This window comes from Ictalurus furcatus, chromosome 8 (assembly GCF_023375685.1).
Source record: "Ictalurus furcatus strain D&B chromosome 8, Billie_1.0, whole genome shotgun sequence".
In the NCBI taxonomy this organism is placed as follows: Eukaryota; Metazoa; Chordata; class Actinopteri; order Siluriformes; family Ictaluridae; genus Ictalurus; species Ictalurus furcatus.
Genome location: NC_071262.1, coordinates 1,116,377 through 1,135,981, shown reverse-complemented (window position 1 = coordinate 1,135,981; position 19,605 = coordinate 1,116,377). Strand labels below are relative to the sequence as shown.

General features: G+C 43.3%; 1 protein-coding gene across 1 annotated transcript in view; it reads left to right on the top strand.

Annotated features, from left to right (window-relative positions):
• The window catches only part of ntrk3a (neurotrophic tyrosine kinase, receptor, type 3a), a 183,406-nt gene that overhangs the window by 107,844 nt on the left and 55,957 nt on the right, over positions 1-19,605 (top strand). Inside the window, exons 8-11 of the mRNA XM_053630231.1 lie at positions 1,194-1,490; positions 2,235-2,252; positions 2,656-2,741; positions 6,347-6,449. Coding sequence (XP_053486206.1) covers positions 1,194-1,490; positions 2,235-2,252; positions 2,656-2,741; positions 6,347-6,449 — 504 coding nt within the window. The remainder of the gene's footprint in view (positions 1-1,193; positions 1,491-2,234; positions 2,253-2,655; positions 2,742-6,346; positions 6,450-19,605) is intronic.

The following is a 19,605-nucleotide window of genomic DNA, read 5'->3' as shown; positions in this document are numbered from 1 at the left end:
TCCATCCTTTCCATCTCTATCTCCATCATCTCAATCTCCATCCTCTCCATCTCCACCTCCATCCTCTCCATCTTCATCTTTTCCTTCTTCATCTTCATCTTCTCCATCTCCATCCTCTCCATCTCCACCTCCATCCTGTTAGTCTCCATCTCCATCTTAATCTTCTCCATTTCCATCCTCTCCATCTCCATCATCTCAATCTCCATCCTCTCCATCTCCACCTCCATCCTCTCCATCTTCATCTTCTCCATCTCCATCTCCATCCTCTCCATCTTCATCTTCTCCATCTCCATCCTCTCCACCTCCATCCTCTTAATCTCCATCTCCATCTTAATCTTCTCCATCTCCATCCTCTCCATCTCCATCATCTCCAATGCATATGTATGGGGGGGAGGAGTCAAGCTGTGAAAAATCGATGTTCCCAGTTTTGCTTTGTGAAGTGTTGAAGTTTTGCGACAGAAGTCTTTCCGAGTCAACATGAGGGTGAACGAGAAGCTGCTCCGCTCACTGATGGACATCTCAGATGTTAGAGGTGGATGTAGAAGTGTAAAATGTGTGTGTGGGTGGATGTGGACGGTCACGTGTGTTTTAGATGACGGTAAGTACAGGCTGTGAGCGTCTGTCACGTGACGAGAGGATGAGGGTTACAGTGATTACGTGTTTATGGAGAAGAGTCCTTCGTTGATGGACCAGCAGGGAAGGTCACATGTTCGCTCTGTGTGTTATTGTTTCTATAGTAACAGCTCGCTCACAGGGAATTGTACAGTGGACTCTCCACGTCAACAGAATGTTCAAATAATTGTGTGATAATGAAGTAAGGAGACGTTTGTTCAACATTTATGGAAGGAGTCTCCAGTGTCAGAGGTAAAGCTTTTAACTTTAAGCTTTTTGAGTTTACGCTTTTTGTTGCTTAGCAACATGACAAGCTGTGTTTTTTTTTTTGGTCTGATTAAAAAGAAAGACTGGTGAGGGAACGACATGGTGCTATACATCTGCTACATGGTGACAACAACTAACATTAAATGTAACAGTAAACGGATAAAAAGTACGACGTGTCACCTGAATAACTCGGCAAATTGCCGTGGTATAAGAGGAATAAAACACTTCGCTGTGACTCCGCTTCATCACACCTTTTAGTGTTTGTTAACCGTTAACGCTATTTTAAACCCTCCGTCTCCCCGTCTCGTCTGCAGTCCCTCCCACCATCGTGCGTTTCGAGAACCCGGAGAAATGGCACGACACGTGCATGATGTTCATCGTCCGAGGCCAGCCGCTGCCCGCGGTGCGCTTCTTCTACAGAGACGTGGAGCTGCCGCAGACCGACTACGTCCGCATGGAGGCCGAGGTTTATCGGGACTCGCTCGAGGGCTGCCTCATCTTCAAAAACCCTACCCACCACAACAACGGCAACTACACACTGGAGGCCCGCAACGTCCTGGGCGTGGCCACCAAAATGGTCGACGCCCACTTCATGGGAGCGCCGTTTGATGGTAAAAATTTCTCTTCTTTGAATAATTTTTTTTGACATCATGTTTGTCTGAAAGCAAAACAGGTAACATAAACATAAGAACAAAATATATATATATATATATATATATTGACTTATACGTAGTCATTAATATCGGTAGTAATAATTCATTTTCATAATAATTGGTAGTGAATATTTCGATCTGGGAAAGCTGAAGATGTGGAGAACTTCCAGTTACGGCTTTACCTCTGACACTGGAGACTCCTTCCATACGTGTCTCCTTACAGGAACACATTTCTTAAGTTGTTAATTATCAGTGAAGCGTCTGCCGTACGAGTCGCCGTGAACGAGCCGTTGCTATAGAAACGATAACGTATTAGAACGAGCGCGTTTATATAAACCTGCGCTGCTGTCAGAGCCGCTGTTATAGAGAATTAATCGACACCTTCTGACCCAATCAGGAGCCAGAAATTAACAGCCCTCGTAGTTCAAACGTTAAACACATCCCGGCTGATGATCTTCTTCATCTTCATCATCATCAGTTTGTGATTCAGTAGTGAATAGGGATGTGAGATAAACACTGTAAGTGTAAAAAGGGTTAATGAGGTTAATGATGGAAGGAGTTCTCATGGGGATTTTGTTTGGTGTGTGTGAGTGTGTGTGTGTGTGTGTGTGTGTGTGTGTGTGAGAGAGAGAGAGGATGATGTATCATTGTTAATATGATGTACTGATACTGATGTACTGCTCTTTTTCTCTTTATTCCCAGGAGACTATGTAGAATTCGGTGAGTACACATCTGCTGACAGCGTCCCACTTTCATCTACATTACAGACAGACAGACAGATAGTCGGATAAACAGATAGAAAGACAGACAGATGGGCAGACAGAGAGTTGGATACACAGACAGACAGTTGAATAGATAGATTGTTGGATACACAGACAGGTGGATAGGCAGATAGTTGAATGCACAGACAGACAGATGGGTGGACAGACAGTTGGATACACAGACAGACAGATGGATGGATGGACAGACAGACAGACATTGATGCTTTGTTGATGTAAAATTCCATCGTTTCATATACAGACACATACAAGTACATAATACACAGTGTAGACTCATGATGGTGATGATGATGATGATGATGATGGGGTGTGTGTGTGTGTGTGTGTGTGTGTTGTGTTCACAGTTCACCCCACAGCTCACTCTCCTGTGAGTCCGAGTCTGACTCCCACCATCACTGTTACGCACCGGCCTGAAGAGGACACGTTCGGGGTGAGCGCGCGCTCGTTACCTAGCGTTTACTCTGAATTACTCGTCTGAGTTCTGAATAAACTCCTAAATATTCTATTATTTATGTGTTTGGATTGAGATCTGAGTTTTGCGCTCGGGTTTTATTCACTTCTTTAACTGAATGATCCCCAGCTCCAAATGTCTGACACGTCCCTTCGTTAACCGAAATGTGACGCGACTGAGAATTGACAAAAATCTTCAAGATCACACCGTTACAATAAGCGGCGTCCTCAGGATGTCCTCTAGACGTCCCGAAAGCACCTTACTGCCGAATTCTGGATTGTGATTGGTCCGAAAGTGTTCAGTAGCGCGGCCGCAGATCACAGCCTTATAAAATTTTATGTTCTTCACATAAACGCAAATGATCCAATAACAGTGATTGGTGAGAGGGGGCGGAGCTAGCATGTGGGAATTGTAGCCTATAGTACTAAATCTGGAAAGGAAAGAAAAAATAGTATGGAGAAGCATTGTGTCCTTTTTGTCTTCGCAGGCAGGTACAGGGATAAACCCGGAGATGGAGTTAAACTCGAGCTACTTTAATCCTCTTTATAGTTTCCTTTCATTTTCCTCTCCTTCGTCCTTTTGTAACCTGCGTGTTTTACGGCTTCTTAAAAATGTCGTTTAGCTCATGGCTGTGTTGTAATTGGCTAGATAGAGATTAGGGGGTGTATTTAATAGCGCCGCGTTCGGGGAGCCGAGCCTCTGAGCGTTTGAAGGTCTTAATTATAGAGAGCGCTTTTTTTTTTCTCTCCTTCGTACGGCTTTATTGCAGGTTTTTTATTTCTTTATTTTTGTCTGCTTTTATTTGACTTGGGGATTTTCGACACGTTATTGTGCGTCGTCAGGGCCGTGTTTAGACAAACGCTTAGCCGATTCGTTTGTCTACGTGCTCCAGTAAGGACGTGTGGAAATAAGGATCCTCTTATGATACAAATGTCCGTGATTACCGGATCGGCGTCGATACGAAACGCACACAAAAGGCTAAATAAATAATTAAATAAATAAACGGACGAATGAATGAATGGGAGTTTAAAAAAAGAAGACCTGGATGGCTGTGCGGAATGTGTCGACAAATCCGGCGGTGTTTCTTTTGAGGGAGAGAAATATTTATTCTATGGGATTTTATGTTTGCGGCTGCAATCTGAATATTCCAGACGTCTTATTAAAGTCTGTTTATGGGAAAGAAATATTCGAGTAATAAAAGTTTCACGCCACTTTGCCGCTCGATCGAGCGTGGAGGAAAAGTTCGTTAAATCTTGTTTGTCCACGGATTGGAGCATGAAAACGTCTTTATAGAAATGGTCTGGAAGTCAGGCTAATCCTCTCACACTCTCACTGTGTGTGAGTGTGTGTGTGTGTGTGTGTGTGTGTGTGTGTTTAGTCCTTTATGCAGAAATCCTGTCACTGTTAGCCTTATCATTCTGAGTGTGTATGCTTATTCCAGTCTTTCTGTGAGATGATGAAGCACTCTGCATTGCGTTTTATTTTATTTATTTTTTTGTTTTTTACTCTCCATTTATTTTTCGATTTGTTTTTACACAGGATTATTCCGCGACTCGGCGCCATTCTGGACACGGATTAAGCCATGGTCTTGGAACAAATTGCACTGTCGAAGGGAATTCTTGATTAAAAAACGCTCTTCGTTCCTTCATTTCAGGACGAATCTCAGCCCGGATACGGGACCTCGCGTTGTCTCGTTTTAGCGTAAAAGGTCTAAAAGTGACCTTAAAGTCCATCATGTGAACTTTTATGTGTCATGCGTAATGAAGTGCATCATTGAGGTTTGTGAATGTGCTTAGACAAATTAAAAACAAGACTTTGTGTTGTTAAATGCTCAGTCCTTCACCTGGTTTAACAGGTTCCTCGGTTCCTGGTTCTCATGCTCTGTATTTCTATAGTTCTGTACGGTTCCTGGTTCTCATGTTCTGTATTTCTATAGTTCTGTACGGTTCCTGGTTCTCATGCTCTGTATTTCTATAGTTCTGTACGGTTCCTGGTTCTCATGCTCTGTATTTCTATAGTTCTGTACGGTTCCTGGTTCTCATGTTCTGTATTTCTATAGTTCTGTACGGTTCCTGGTTCTCATGCTCTGTATTTCTATAGTTCTGTACGGTTCCTGGTTCTCATGCTCTGTATTTCTATAGTTCTGTACGGTTCCTGGTTCTCATGTTCTGTATTTCTATAGTTCTGTACGGTTCCTCGGTTCACTGTTTCGTAATTCCCTCCTCGATTCATAGTCATATAGTTTCCCATTTCCCCTAATTTCCTAGTTCCATACCTCCATTATTCAGTTCCTCTGATCCACAGTTTGTTGGTTCGCTAGCAATTCCTTGTTTTCTCAAATCCCTGGTTTTCTATTTACCTTGTCCTTGCCGTCCATACTTAAGTTGGTTCCCAGTTCTATACTTCCCTCCGAGTTAGTTTTCTGTTTCTCTACTTCTCTCGTTCCTTTGTTCCTTCTTCTTTCTTTTCCCAAATCCGTAGTTCTCTGGTTCCTCAGATCTTTATATATGTTATGCATGTCTGTTTTCCTAAACCCACAAATCAGCAACAGGCTTTTAAAAGAGTAAATAACAGGCAGACATTGAAGATTTTTGGACTTTGATCAGGACAATTGTGCGAATGTGCTTGACCAGTGGATAGTCTGCACTATTTTAGCTCCGCCCACATGTCCCTGCTTGGCTCTCGTGGAAGCGGAACCAAATTCAGCATGGGTACTTCAGTGCTGCTTGGCTTTTACATGGCAGTGGTATTAATGACGGCATGGACGTTTATGGATAATTTAACAAGCCAAGCCAGTGGAAAAGTGCTACCCTGGTCCCAAGGTTTCTTGATTCATTTGCTTCCTAGTTCCATAGCTTGGGATCCCTTGGTTAGCTCGGTTCACGGCTTTCATGTGTTGTAGTTCTCTGGATGAATTCCTGGTTCTCTTTAGTTTTGGGTTTTCTTAAATCCTGAGTTTTTAGTTATATTGGTCCCTAATCTCATGGTTTCACAAAATCCCTGGTTTCTGGTTCTTCCTGGATCTCTAGTTCCTTGAATTCCTTATTCCCTCGTTTCCCGTTTCCTTCATTCCTGGTTCATAGTTCTTTGCTTGCATAGTTCTCTGGTTCCCCAGATCCTACTTTCTCACCGTTTTGTTCTGGTGTTGGACCTGTGGCTTTGTGTTTTGAACAAGAACATGGACTTGCTGGTGATGATCTCATCTGCTATCACAAGTTAAGACTTATTTGATTAGGAGGTTTGCCACTATTGGACTCTTGGGCAGGAACCTTAGCTGTAGATCTCAGAGTGGGTCCTGACTCACTTGTAAGCTTGTTTGGATAAAAGCTTCTGAAAAAACGAATAAGTTTAAATGTAATCCAGCCGCCCCCGACTCGTGTTACAGAGGAATCGAAAACGTTCTGCATCAGTCATGTAAAGCAAAGGTTTGTCAAGTTCTGCAGTGCTCGTGTGGGAGTTTATACTCCATCTCTTAAGTGCAGATTAGCAAGACGATTTGTTTCTCCGTAAAATCTGTGTAATTTTTCACGTGTGTTCTCCGTGAGGAAAGGAAAGAGCATTAACGTGTGTGTTTGTGTTTCTAGGTGTCTATCGCAGTGGGCTTGGCTGGCTTCGCCTGCGTCCTCCTCCTCGTCATGTTTGTCCTCATTAACAAATACGGCAGGCGCTCCAAGTTCGGCATGAAAGGTAAGAAGTGTGTAAACAGCCTCAGCATGAGGCTCAGCATGATGGAGAGAGAAAAAAAAAACAATATGCGTTACTGTTCTGCGTATTCATTCAGGTCGGTGAAAGGATATTTTAGATTTGATGATGTAAGTTTAGGTTTTTGTTGTTTGATTGAGATTTGAAGATCAGGGTGATGGTTATCATTCATAGTCATTTCCCCAGTCCCTTGGTTAACTAGGCCCCTGGCTCTCTGGTTCCTTGGGTCCCTTGGTTTATTAAGTCCCCCATTACCAACTTCCTTGGTTACCTAGTTCGATGGTTCCTTATTTCTCTCTGGTTCCTTCATTAGTGTCGTTCTTTTTGTATCTGAATTCTTGATTATTTCATTACCTATATCTCTGGCTCCATGGTTCCTTGGCGTTCTTGGTAATATAGGTGTTTGATTTCTTATTTCCATTATTGCCGATATCCGTGGCCCTCAGGCTTCTTAATTTTGTTGGTTCTATAGGTCTCTAGTTCCATACTTCCTTCATCGCCCAGTTCCTACGCTCTCTGGGTGTTTGGTTTTGTTGGTTCCATCGGTATCTGGTTTCCCAGTTCCTTGGTTATCTCGGTCACTTGTTTTCTGGTTCCTTGTTTTTTTTCTATTCCACAGGTCTCTAGATTCTTTGTTCATTGGTTATGTAGGTCTCTGGCTGTCTGGTTCCATGTTTCCTTGCTTCCACTGGTCCTCATCTGGGTGACACCGGATAGTGCGATTATAAATAAATACACCCCTTCTGTAAATGTGCTAAGACTGCATGCTCAAATAGTGCAGTTGTGTAAGCAGGAAGTTCATTACAGTTTCTACAGGAAGTCTGTTTTGTTGAACTTCTCCACCGTTCGCTGATGGAGACACGAGTGTAGAACCGTTTGTGGTGATTGTAGTCCTAAAGCTGTAACAGCATAACTGTTCATATGAACTGAGGTCCAAAGCCATCTTTATGGTTTTTCATTGGAACCATCCTCAGTAATCTCAGTGATCTTTAGTCTGCACCATGTGGGACATCCTCAGCAGCAGCATGTGACTTCTAATAGATGAGAACTCCAACCAGAAGTAGGGCATCAGGATGGATCAGGCAGGTCCGGAGAGCAGAAGGGGTCAGGAACACTGGCATCTCAGGAGTATCATGTGTAGCTCCACAGAAAGAGAGAGAGAGAGAGAGAGAGAGAGAGAGGGAAAGGGAGGGAAAGATTATTAGGTATGGTTATTGTCCTGTAATGGTTAAGGACAGTGTACTGTGTGTGAGTGATATCAGGGACTCCGGCAAGACTAGCTATAACAGCATAACTAAAAGGGAGAACCAGAAGGTACCACAGACATGAGGCTTTAACTGGTGAGGAAATGATTTGGCCGTGATTTCAGTTTTAAATCTGTCTGTCACTTTCATTCTTTTTTGACGGCTTTGCCAGATTTTTGCTGCCATCACATTTCCATCTCCTTCTTAATATAGTCTGCTCCTACATCGCATGTACTCATTTGGCAGATGCTTTTATCCAGAGAGGCGGAATCCAGTCCAAGCTTAGCTGAGCAGATGAAAGCTAAGGGCTTGGATCAGGAGCCTGCCAGTGGCTTCCTGGCAATCGTGGGATTTGAACTTGTAACCTTCTGATCGCAGAACCTCAACTGCTAAGCTGTCTCTGCCAAGCTGTGTGTGTGTGTGTGTGTGTGTGTGTGTGTGTGTGTGTGTGTGTGTGTGTGTGTGTGAGTGAACTGGACCCGGGTTTCGAACATAACAGATGAGACCTACTAAAGTGAATATTACACATGAGGTCTGTCAGAATTCATTTCACTGCTCACATGCAGTTCAAAGCCAAAACTCTACACATTTACTTGTTTACGGTCTGTTTTGTCCAAGCGACTCTTGCCTCACTTGCTGTCGGTAGAAACAACGCTCAATACATAACGACTGATTGATCATTAATTTAATAACTAGTTATAAACAAAGCGTTCATCTTCTACGTCATAAAAATTTCCAACAGAATGAAATCCTCTTGAGTATACAGCGCACTGTGTACGACTTCCAGCGCCAGAGTGTTCCACTGTGTCGGGAGCATGTATAGCGTATAGTGAAATATACCCGTATAGAAAGAAAAGAATAACGGTAGACTCTATAGATAGAAAGACGATTGCGTTATATATCCTGTGAGAAAAGAATCGCGTCCTCGCTCTCCTGCAAAAGTTGATCCTTTTTTTGTACTGGGGTTTTGGTAAGTACAGGTACAGCTTGCATACCTTATATGGTCATGTGACTCACTAACAGCCACACCCCCTACAACAAGCTGTTTCGATTAAAAAGGGGTCTGTGTGTGTGTAGTATGCATGGAATTTTTTTTTAAAGACACACCCATATTTCTGCGACTGTAATCAGTCATATTTAACGGGGAAATGTCCGGGAAACTAATCACGTCCGAATAGAGCGTACGGAGAAATACGGTGGAATATTTCCGGATGTGTCCGTGCGGTCGTAAACATTCCGAAGAAATTTGACTAAAATCCTTGGTAATAGTTACATTAGAGATTACAAATCGTATGGAGAAGTAATCCTGTCTGATCTTTTTGTCTCTGAGGTGTTTGATTTGACGTGTTTTTGTTTTTTTTTTTAGTATTTTGTGTATGAAGCTGAATATAAATGAATGTAGCTCATTCTAACAGAGTGCGAGTGGGCATGATTGTTTTTCACTCTTGGCGTTTTGCCATCTCTATTCACTTCACCTCATTTTCTCCATTGCTGCAGGGAAATGCTGTGTGTGTGTGTGTGTGTGTGTGTGTGTGTGTGTGTGTGTGTGTGTGTGTGGTTGTTTTATTTGTTTCAGTTCCTCTGGCTGAACAACCTCTCCACTTGTTCTTTCTCCCCGATTTCTCACCCCTCCTCCCTGCTTCCACGTTCCTGTTCACTGTTTTATAAGCGATGAGATGTTGGGTTTTTTCTTCAGCGTTAATTAAAAGCAGATTAAGCTGGTAACACCGGTGGATACAGAAATTAAAGGAGCGGAAACGGGAAAAGAAAGGAGTGGAGGGGGGAGGGGGGGGAGGGGGGGGGCGGAGCGGACGAGCGTGCCAGCGCGTTACGGCTGGATGGAGCGTCAGCTGTTTACATTCACACTCTCCGTGTCGTCTGGTTCCGCTGTTCTGCATTCAGCACCATGCAGCACTCTGCCAGGCAATAAAACACAGAGAGGGGGGAGGGGGGAGGGGGGAGGGTGAAATAGGAGCGAGAGAGACAGAATGGAATAGGGAAAAGAGACTCACAGATAGGATTATATAGGAGGGAGAGAGAGAGAGAGACAGATTGACAGGATGAGAGGGAGAGAGAGAAAGAAAGAGAGGGGGAGAGAGAGAGAAGGAGAGGATGAAATGGGCAAAGAGAAGAGGGGAGAGAGAATGAAGTAGGAGAGAGAGACAGAATGGAACAGGGAAGATGAAAGACATTGAATAAAATAGAGAGAGATAGTCAGTTTGACGGGATGAGAGAGAGAACAAGGACAATAGATAGATAGATAGATAGATAGATAGATAGATAGATAGATAGATATTGAGAGACAGACAGACAGGATGAAAGAGGCAAAGAGACAGACAGATAGGATAGAGTAGGGAAAGAGAGAGAGACAGACAGATAGGATAGAGTAGGGAAAGAGAGAGAGACAGACAGATAGGATAGAGTAGGGAAAGAGACAGACAGACAGACAGATAGGATAGAGTAGGGAAAGAGAGAGAGACAGACAGATAGGATAGAGTAGGGAAAGAGAGAGAGACAGACAGATAGGATAGAGTAGGGAAAGAGACAGACAGACAGACAGATAGGATAGAGTAGGGAAAGAGAGAGAGACAGACAGATAGGATAGAGTAGGGAAAGAGAGAGAGACAGACAGATAGGATAGAGTAGGGAAAGAGACAGACAGACAGACAGATAGGATAGAGTAGGGAAAGAGAGAGAGACAGACAGATAGGATAGAGTAGGGAAAGAGAGAGAGACAGACAGATAGGATAGAGTAGGGAAAGAGAGAGAGACAGACAGATAGGATAGAGTAGGGAAAGAGAGAGAGACAGACAGATAGGATAGAGTAGGGAAAGAGACAGACAGACAGACAGATAGGATAGAGTAGGGAAAGAGAGAGAGACTTTATTTCACTTGTCACTTTATTTTTCATTTGTATTTATATTTTTATTTACTTATTATTGTAATTATTACTATTTTTTCTATTATTATTATTATTATTATTATTATTATTAATGTATTTTTAAATGATCCTTATCTATATTGCTATGCTTTATCAATATTGTATGTAAACAGTCATGCCAATAAAGCACTTTGAAATTGAATTGAGAGAGAGACAGAATAACATGTAGATTATTATTATTATTATTATTATTATTATTATTATTATTGTTATTGTAAATATCATACATGCATAATTAATAGAAGCGTGTGAGAGCGTGCGTGTGAGTGAGCGCGTGTGTGTGCGTGTGAGTGAGCGCGTGTGTGTGCGTGTGAGCGAGCGCGTGTGTGTGTGTGTGTGTGTGTGTGTGTGAGTTTATTCTCCGGTGACCTCTGAAGCTGAAACTCTTCTCTGAAGCATGCATCTCTTATGTCAGGTCTTTTTCGGAATGTTTTATTCCCTGAGTTGTTTGTTCTGGTTTTCCGTAATGAACCGGAGCGGCGTCTCCTGGCCGTCTCCTGGTCGTCTCCTGGTCGTCTCCTGGTCGTCTCCTGGTCGTCTCCTGGCCGTCTCCTGGCCGTCTCCAGGTCGTCTCCAGGTCGTCTCCGGGTCTCCGGGCCCGGAGAGGAGCGGAGCGGAGGAAACCCGGCTTGTACTGTGCTGTGGAGAGTTCGTGTTATTCCTCCGCTTCTCATCCCAGCCCATGAATGAGAGTTGTTCAGATGAAACGAGGCGTGAATAACTTTAATCTGCTCCTGCGGTGACAGAAAAGCAAAGAAAAGCAATGATACAAAGGCGGTAGATTTCTGTGAAAACACACACACACACACACACACACACACACACACACACTCACTCACTCACACACACACACACACACACACACACACAGGCCTGGAGTGTTTGTGAATTGGCTAGACATTGCTGTGTATTCATTTTGTCGCGTTATTTGAATGCAGCTGAATTTGTTATTTTGAGACGCACCATTTCGTCAATCATCTGTCCAGCTCTAAGAGAGAGAGAGAGAGTGTGTATGTGTGTGTGTGTGTGTGTGTGTGTGTAAAAATTCCATTCTGCTAATTCGTATTCCTCTCATCTCTCCGCCAAGTCAAACTTTCTCCAAGGGTTCGCTGTGAGATTCCATTATTACCATCTTAAATCTGACAGCAGGCTCTCGCTGAAAATGAGGGAAAAGGCTTTCTCCTGCTAAGAAATCCTTATATTTGAGTAGTGTGTGTGTGTGTGTGTGTGTGTGTGTGTGTGTGTGTGCGCGCGTGTGTGCGTGCGCACACTATCTGCGATGTGTCAGAGCCGTTATTCGTCTCTTTTGTTCAGTAAAGGAGACAGGGCCGGCTTCTCGCTTTGCTGAACTTCATTTCCGAGGTTATGGTATTCGCACGCTCGCTTCAGGAGCTGTTAAAAATTCCTTTTAAGTTTCGTTAAAGCTTTCGGATGATCAGAGGATACGCGGCAGGATGCTCGGATATATCCGTCTCATTTTACACCCAGAAATAAGCTCTGAGACTGAGTCGGAGTATCCCTACTGTACCTACCTGCTCTCTACCGTCTCTCTTATACTGCCTCGAGTCTGAGGAGCAGCACTGAGCACATCCACTGCCTTCTACACCCTGCGCGCGCGTGTGTGTGTGTGTGTGTGTGTGTGTGTGTGTGTGCACATAAATCCCTGTTCTACATATCCAGTGCCTTGTAGGGATGTAAGCCAGTACAAATATTATTATTCAGGATGAACAGATTATCTGCTGTAAACGGATACAGAGATCGAGAGAGGAGGAGCAACACAAAGGTTTACTTTCATACGGGAGAGTGAGCATGGGAAAAAGAAAGGAAGGCCATAACTGCATCGAACGAAAGAATTAAGGGTACTGTATGGGGAAAAAGATTGAGGGGAGAACATTAGAAATCTGAAAGGAGGGAGGGAAGGACCGGTTAAAGAAGGACAGAATAAAGGAAGCAATCATATAAAGAAAACTGGAGAAGAGAAGAAGAACGAAAAAATGAAGGATGAAAGAAAGAAAGAAATAATGAAAAAGGCTCAATGGTACAACCCCGATTCCGAAAAAATGTTAAAGGACAAACAATAATAGAAAGAAAGAAAGAAAGAGAAAAAAACAGTGGTGTTTTGGTTATATTGTAATTATTTATTGTTTTTTCTTTGTTTTTTTGTTGTTGTTTTTTTACATTTAGCAGTACACTAATGTTTATACACTACTAACATTTTTTAAAGGCTTACAGGCTTTTATTTAATTATTTATTCATTTAGCAAAGTGTATACAGATAGTTCCTCCTAAATTCCTCCGAGATTCTTTAGTTTCCATACATTTGCTAGGTACAGTGTGTTTGCAGTATTAGTGATTTAATCTGTACTTACACACTATAGACTTTAAACTTCTGTAAGAGGAGCCGTTCGTTCATCCGTTTATCATCAAACAGTCGTGTTTCCTCCTAAATTCTTTCTTCCTCTTGAACCGTGTGTGTGTGTGTGTGTGTGTGTGTGTGTGTGTGTGTGTGTGCGCGCGCGCTGTTGATTTCCAGGAGAGATCGTTCTGAACGCTTCTGTTTCTTTCGCTTCTTTAGCTTTATGCTCTCGAGTCTTGGTGAGAGCTGCAGGTTGCTGACGGAGCGTTTTCTGTTCCGCGGTTAATTGATTGAAAAGCTCGAAGGGTCCCAGGAGGAAGCGAAAGCGGCGGGATGAGTTTGACTTTCTCCAGGAAGAAGTTTTGATCCATTTCATAATTGCAGCTCGGGAGTGTAGGAGAGGGTTAGCTGGGAAAATCTTTATTTCATGGTAATGGAAATAAAACGAGTAAACTGAAGTAACTACAGCAGTGCGAGTGTTTCTGTAGCACGTTCCGGAAATTCCATCTCTGAAGGTTATGGGGAACTCCCCATGTGTATTTGGGGAATACACCGAACGGCACACGGTTCGGTTATTGCTCGGCGGTGGGTCCGAGCTGTTCTCTTGCCCTTCAAAGTCGTCTGCAGCCGGAGTTCCTTCAAGTCTTCCGAAAGAAACACATCATATCCCATCGCTCCGTTCTGGTCATAAGCTCAGCGCATTTAAATTTCCAACATGCGCCCGGCTGTATGCTTCTTCTGGGGTTCATGAGTAAGACACAGAAATACTGAGACGAAGAGGAGGTGCAACAAAAAGTTTACTTTCTTGCGGAAAGATGGAGAGAGTAGGAGAAAAAGAATGAAGGGAGAACGTTCTTTTTAGAAATGAATAAAAGGAAGGAAGGAACCAATAATGTATAAGGAAAACTGGAGAAGAGAAGAGAAGAGAAGATGGAAGGAAAAGGTACCAGTAATATAATATAAAGAAAAATGCAGCAATAAAAGAAAGAAAAAGAATTAAGAGTACTGTATGAGAAAAAGAATGAAGGGGGGGGGGCATGAGAGAGGAATAACAGGAAGGACGGAAGGAAGCAATAATATAAAGAAAAACGGAGAAGACGGACGGAAACGGTAACAGATAATATAAAGAAAAATGCAACAATTAAAAGAAAGAAAGAATTAAGCGTACTGTATGAGAAAAAGAATGAAGGGGGGACTTAAGAAATGAGAAATAAATAAATAAATAAAAGGAAGGAAGGACAGAGGGAAGAAAGGAACCAACCAACCAATAGTATAAAGAAAAATGGACAGAACAGAAGAAGAAAGAAAGAAAGAAAAGGAGCCAGTAATATACAGAAACGGGCAATAATGAAAAAAAAAATAGAAAGAAAGAAAGAAAAACAGTGTTTTTTGACTGTACTATCTATCTATCTAGCTGGAGTTCCTTCCTTCCTTCATGTCTTCCAAAAGAAACACGTCATGGAGATCTCATCTCTCCGTTCTGATCGAAAGGTCAGCGCGTATAAATTTACAGCGTGCGTTTGTAAGAACCATGCGCTTCTTTTTGGTTTTTTTGGTGGGAAGGGGGGGTGCTAATAAATATGATCTTTCTTGGTGTTCCTGTGCCGTTTCTGGGTTCAGCAGCTTTCCCCTGAAGGCCATCCGGAGATCCATCTGCTGATAAAGAGCCGTGGAAAAGCAAAGGCAAGACGAAAGCTTTTTAAAACAAAGCAGCTGGACAGCAGGACAAATGATTCCATTAGGGATCTGTTGCTCAGCATTCCGTCAACAATAGATTCTCTGCCAGAAGGAGCAAATCGAATAAAATCCTGCTTTGGTTTCTTCTTCCAGGGTTTTATATCTAAATCAAATCTGCAAGGAAGCTGGTGATTGGACACCTGTAAAGAGCTGTGCATTAGGCAGCGCTTTATCGCGGTCTCCAGGTGGAGGCGTTAATGTACCGTATGGAATTTTTCTTCCACGTAAAGGTTGTTGTGCCTTATACCATGAAATAAACGAGTAGAACGAGTGGACGCCGACGGTGTGGATGGAGAACTATTGAAGAACAACTACTTCTGACTTTGCTGTGACCTTGCTGGGCACAGAGATATTGCGCTAACAGAAATCGCAGACAGCCGCACAGACAGACGGAAAACATTATGCCTCGACCACCATCTAGTGACGTAAAGTGTAAAAAGTGCTGTCGGATCTGTCAGGATTCAGCCAGGGTTAATTGCTGTAACTGCTAATAGACTAGCGCATCATAGCTACCGTAAACACACTAAAAAATGCGCATATTATAATTATGCTAATGCTAAAATGATGAGCATACCTCACGTCAAAATAAAAGTCAAAATTCAAAGTTTTGGGGGCTTGGAGAACACCGGAGAACCCGGAGGAAACCCACACGGACACAGAATTTTCTACGTACGTGTGTACGCGACACGGAGCCGAAAAGGTTTTTTGTTGTTGACATTTTGAACTGAGTATTTGAATATTCTCAATTCTATGCAAATTAGGTGCGAGTGTGTAAAGTGTGAGCTGACGTTTCTTCAGTCACAACTTCACTTCCTACCTGCAATTATCTCCCAATTAGAGTTTGACTCAGAAAAACGGAAGAACCCGGTCACTTAAGCGTGGTTCCATCTTATCTTGTCAGATCCTGTCCTGAACGCTCGTTAAACATATATAGAGACGTTCCGAATAAGGATAAAGCTTGGTAGGAAGTAGCAGAGGTCGTCGGTGCTGCTGGTGAGTGTATGTAGCTAGTAGAGTTGCTAATCTAATCTGATCTAATCTCATCTCGAGTAGATCCCACAGCCACTCATTGTTCCACTGCGTTGTTTAATTTGCGTCTAACTAATTAGCTCTAGAAGTTTATACTGCATCGTATATACATGACTACTACATCGAAACTAAAATAGACACCTGGCAGGCCACGCCCACAGGAGACAAAAACTTGTCACCTGCTAACCGTGGAAAATGCTTTAGAAAGTACATTTTTCAATCCAAAGCTGTCAGTTTACTCAGACAGGTATATCTCAAAGCACCCAAAGGTTCTCTGCGTTCCAGAAGATAAGACGTCACTGTAATATTGCAATATTTCACACACTCTTGACTCCATGAGATCAGAATCGAGCCTTGACGAAACGCCGCCCGCCGCTTTCCCGGCGCAGTCCGAGTCTCCGCTCGTCTCGCTCTACGCCTGATTGCGGAAAGTCGTTTGTCACTGTCTGTTTTACCGAGTCACCTGACCGCCGCCACCACCCGTGCGAGGTGAGTCCGGGTCGAGATGTCAGTCTACCGAGCGCTAGCTGAATCCTGATGAGCGAGAGAGCGAGTGTGGGCTGAAACTCGCTCCTGGATTGTCTTCTGTCCGTCTGTGGCGTCGTCCTGCGAGGTTGACTCTCCTTCCTTCGCGAAAAACGCGATTGTCTGGATAGATGTCTTTCACGTTCTGCTCTGTTCAGGGATGGTTCTTGATGTCCCACTGCTGCTCCCATGTGCTAACTGACTGAATTTCGGTTCAGTTGGTATTATCCACGTGTATTGCTCAGACCGAGATGAATTGTCCCTATGATATTTAAGCCTTTTTGAGCGGAGGTAGATGTAGGTAGATGTTCTAACATCTACCTTGGAGTGGAATCTTCGTTAGAGGCGGTGATGGCACAGAGAAACGATATCGTGTGTTGGTGTGGACACTAAGATAGTGGTCGTTATCGTTCTTGGTGTGAACGCACCTTTACGCTAGTAATGAAGAAGAATATGAAATCGTATCGAACCGTGCTAGTTTAGCGGCGTCCGCTAACAAGACCGCTAGCGTATGATGGCGCCAAAAATCGTACGCGGGTTTACGAGGCTGGAATGCGGTGTAGTGCTTTTGATGCACACAACAAAACCGACATCTCTGATCAAACCACGATAGCACTTCGAGCGCACGGTATTTTCAAGGCAAGTCTGTTCGTGTCTTCACGTCACGATGAACTGCGCCACGTTTTGCCGTAAGGACCTCGTTTTGATTTGAACCCGGCCTGTTTTTTTTCCATCACCTGCGGGTTTCTCCTCCATCTGCCACCATCTTGTACACGAGTCCCGAGGACACTTTTACTTATTTACCATACGTGCGTTAAAGATGGAGGAGCTACGCATCACCATGACATGATTCCACGTCTCCACCGTTACTGATACTTACGCTATATCTCGATTTATGTAGCTCACAGCAGCGTGGTTCTGTCAGTGGCGTGGTTCTGTTAGCAGCATGGTTCTGTTAGACGCGTGGTTCTGTCAGTGGCGTGATTCTGTTAGCAGCGTGGTTCTGTTAGACGCGTGGTTCTGTCAGTGGCCTGGTTCTGTTAGCAGCGTGGTTCTGTCCGCTATGACACGTTTTTAGCTGAGAGAGAAAACCCTGAACTGCTGAGATTTCCGTTTCACCTCGGTTTTTCCATACGGCGCCACCGAACATGAACGTACAGCTGTTTCACGGAACAAGACAGTGCTTAAACACACACTTTCCCGCCACGGGACTTATAATTATGTATATCTTTAAGCAGCCAATTAAAATGGTAATGAACATTTACTAAAGACTGAGCTGTATTTCCAGAGGAAGCTAATAAACTCGCGTTTTTGTTGCCAGTGTTTTGCTTGTGTGTACGTGTGTGTGAGAGAGAGAGTGTGTGTGTGTGTGTGTGGTTGTGTACAAGGTCATTTGACTCCATGCCATGTGCTATAGAGCTTTATCCAGTCTCTGGTGGATGCCAGACTCTTCTGTTTAAAAGAAGGACGCGTTTCATTTGGACTCGGTGTTGATACGAAGCGTGGCGAGTTCAATAGACGGACAGGCCACTAAACTGAAGAACAGCAAATTAAGCGCATTAAATTGGCCCATTACTTCCTCTCTGAGCTGGCTGGGGTCATCCGGAGGTCATCGCTGCTGAAGAACATCCTACAGGACAGCGCCACCCAGAGTTCTGCTGTCGATTCGTTTTCTAGAGCTCTGACAGTAGCGCGGGTTTATATTAATATAAATATTATCGTTCTAATACATTATCGTTTCTATAGCAACGGCTCGTTCACAGGGACGGACAAACGTGTTTATGTAACGTTTATGGAAGGAGTCTCCAGTGTCAAGGCTGTGTGACGATCGGACATAAAGCTGTAAGTTTACGTTTTCGCTTCTGTGCGGTTTTTCGGTAAAATGACGAGCTGCGATTTTCTTCGAGAGAGAGTAAAGAGAGGACTGGTGATGGAACGAGTGTTTGCAGCTGCTATAACGTAAGCGAGAGCATGAATTAACTTGTTTATAACTTGTTTATAACCACCCTGATGTCGATTAAGTTCCCATAACAGCACGGAAAAGCAGTAGATACTTATTCAGTTTCTTTTCTCTTCATTTTCCTACAATGTAAAGGGAATAGTCGCTAGCTAGCTAGCGTCCAGTGGGCGGAGTTTATGCAAAACTTGGGATTTTTTTTTTTTCCCGGACCTGTCGAAGTAAAATAAAGTTAAATTAAATATTTATGTTTAATATGTATTTATTGTTCGAATTCATTTATTACTCACATATTTTCAATTCATTTCTTGTTTTAATATTTAATAATAATATATTCGTATTTAAATGAATTCATGATTTGAATATTTGGTCAGTTGAATGCCGCTTGCGTGACTTTATGATTATGGCGTATAGCTGCATTTAGCGTAATTAAGGAAGTTTTCGGCGATGCTCCCGGTGTATGGCTCGTTATCTCAGTGGATATTAAAGGTCAGATGTTGTTCTTCAGTTTCAAAGCACTGTGATCATCTGAATATGTTCTGTAAACTCCTTCACTTCAATCCTGGAAGAAATAAAAGAGAAAAGGGGCGGAGTCCTGCGCCTCGGCGTGATCAGGGTTAGTGTTCGCGGCGTGTTTATGTAACTCCTCGGTAATCTCGCAGCAGGTTGTCTTCGGCTTCACGCCTCAGGGTACAGAGAACACTCAGCAGAAACGTCTGATGAGGCCAATTACTCCACATCCAAAGCTCCAAATTGGACTGTGCTGACTCTGAAGTTGCTTTTTTACAGAGGAAAAGTTCCAGAGGAGTTTCTTCACCCGAGCAGATGCTGCTTCATCAGAACCCATGATGAAACAGAACGTATGCGGCTTCGCTAACTTCGATATGAAAGGGAAATTATACGTCTGTTAAAAGTGCATCGCAAAGCAATTTTTTTACAACATAAAAGACTATTTTAATAAAAACCATAAAGAGAGATAAAGCTTTAGATCTTCTTCAGATGTGGTTTCTTTAATTCAGTGATGAAAAAAAGCCCTATTTTTATAGGAGATAAGATGTCCGTTTGAATAACACTCTCTGATTGGTCGATGACAGCCAATCAACATACAGAACTGCCCTGTGTGTCAGTCTCAGTAAAGGGGGAGTGGCCTGTGTGTCAGTGAAGGAGGTGTGGCCTGTGTGTGTCAGTCTCAGTGAAGGGGGAGTGGCCTGTGTGTCAGTGAAGGAGGTGTGGCCTGTGTGTGTCAGTCTCAGTGAAGGGGGAGTGGTCTGTGTGTCAGTGAAGGAGGTGTGCCCTGTGTGTGTCAGTCTCAGTGAAGGAGGAGTGGCCTGTGTGTGTCACTCATTGAAGGGG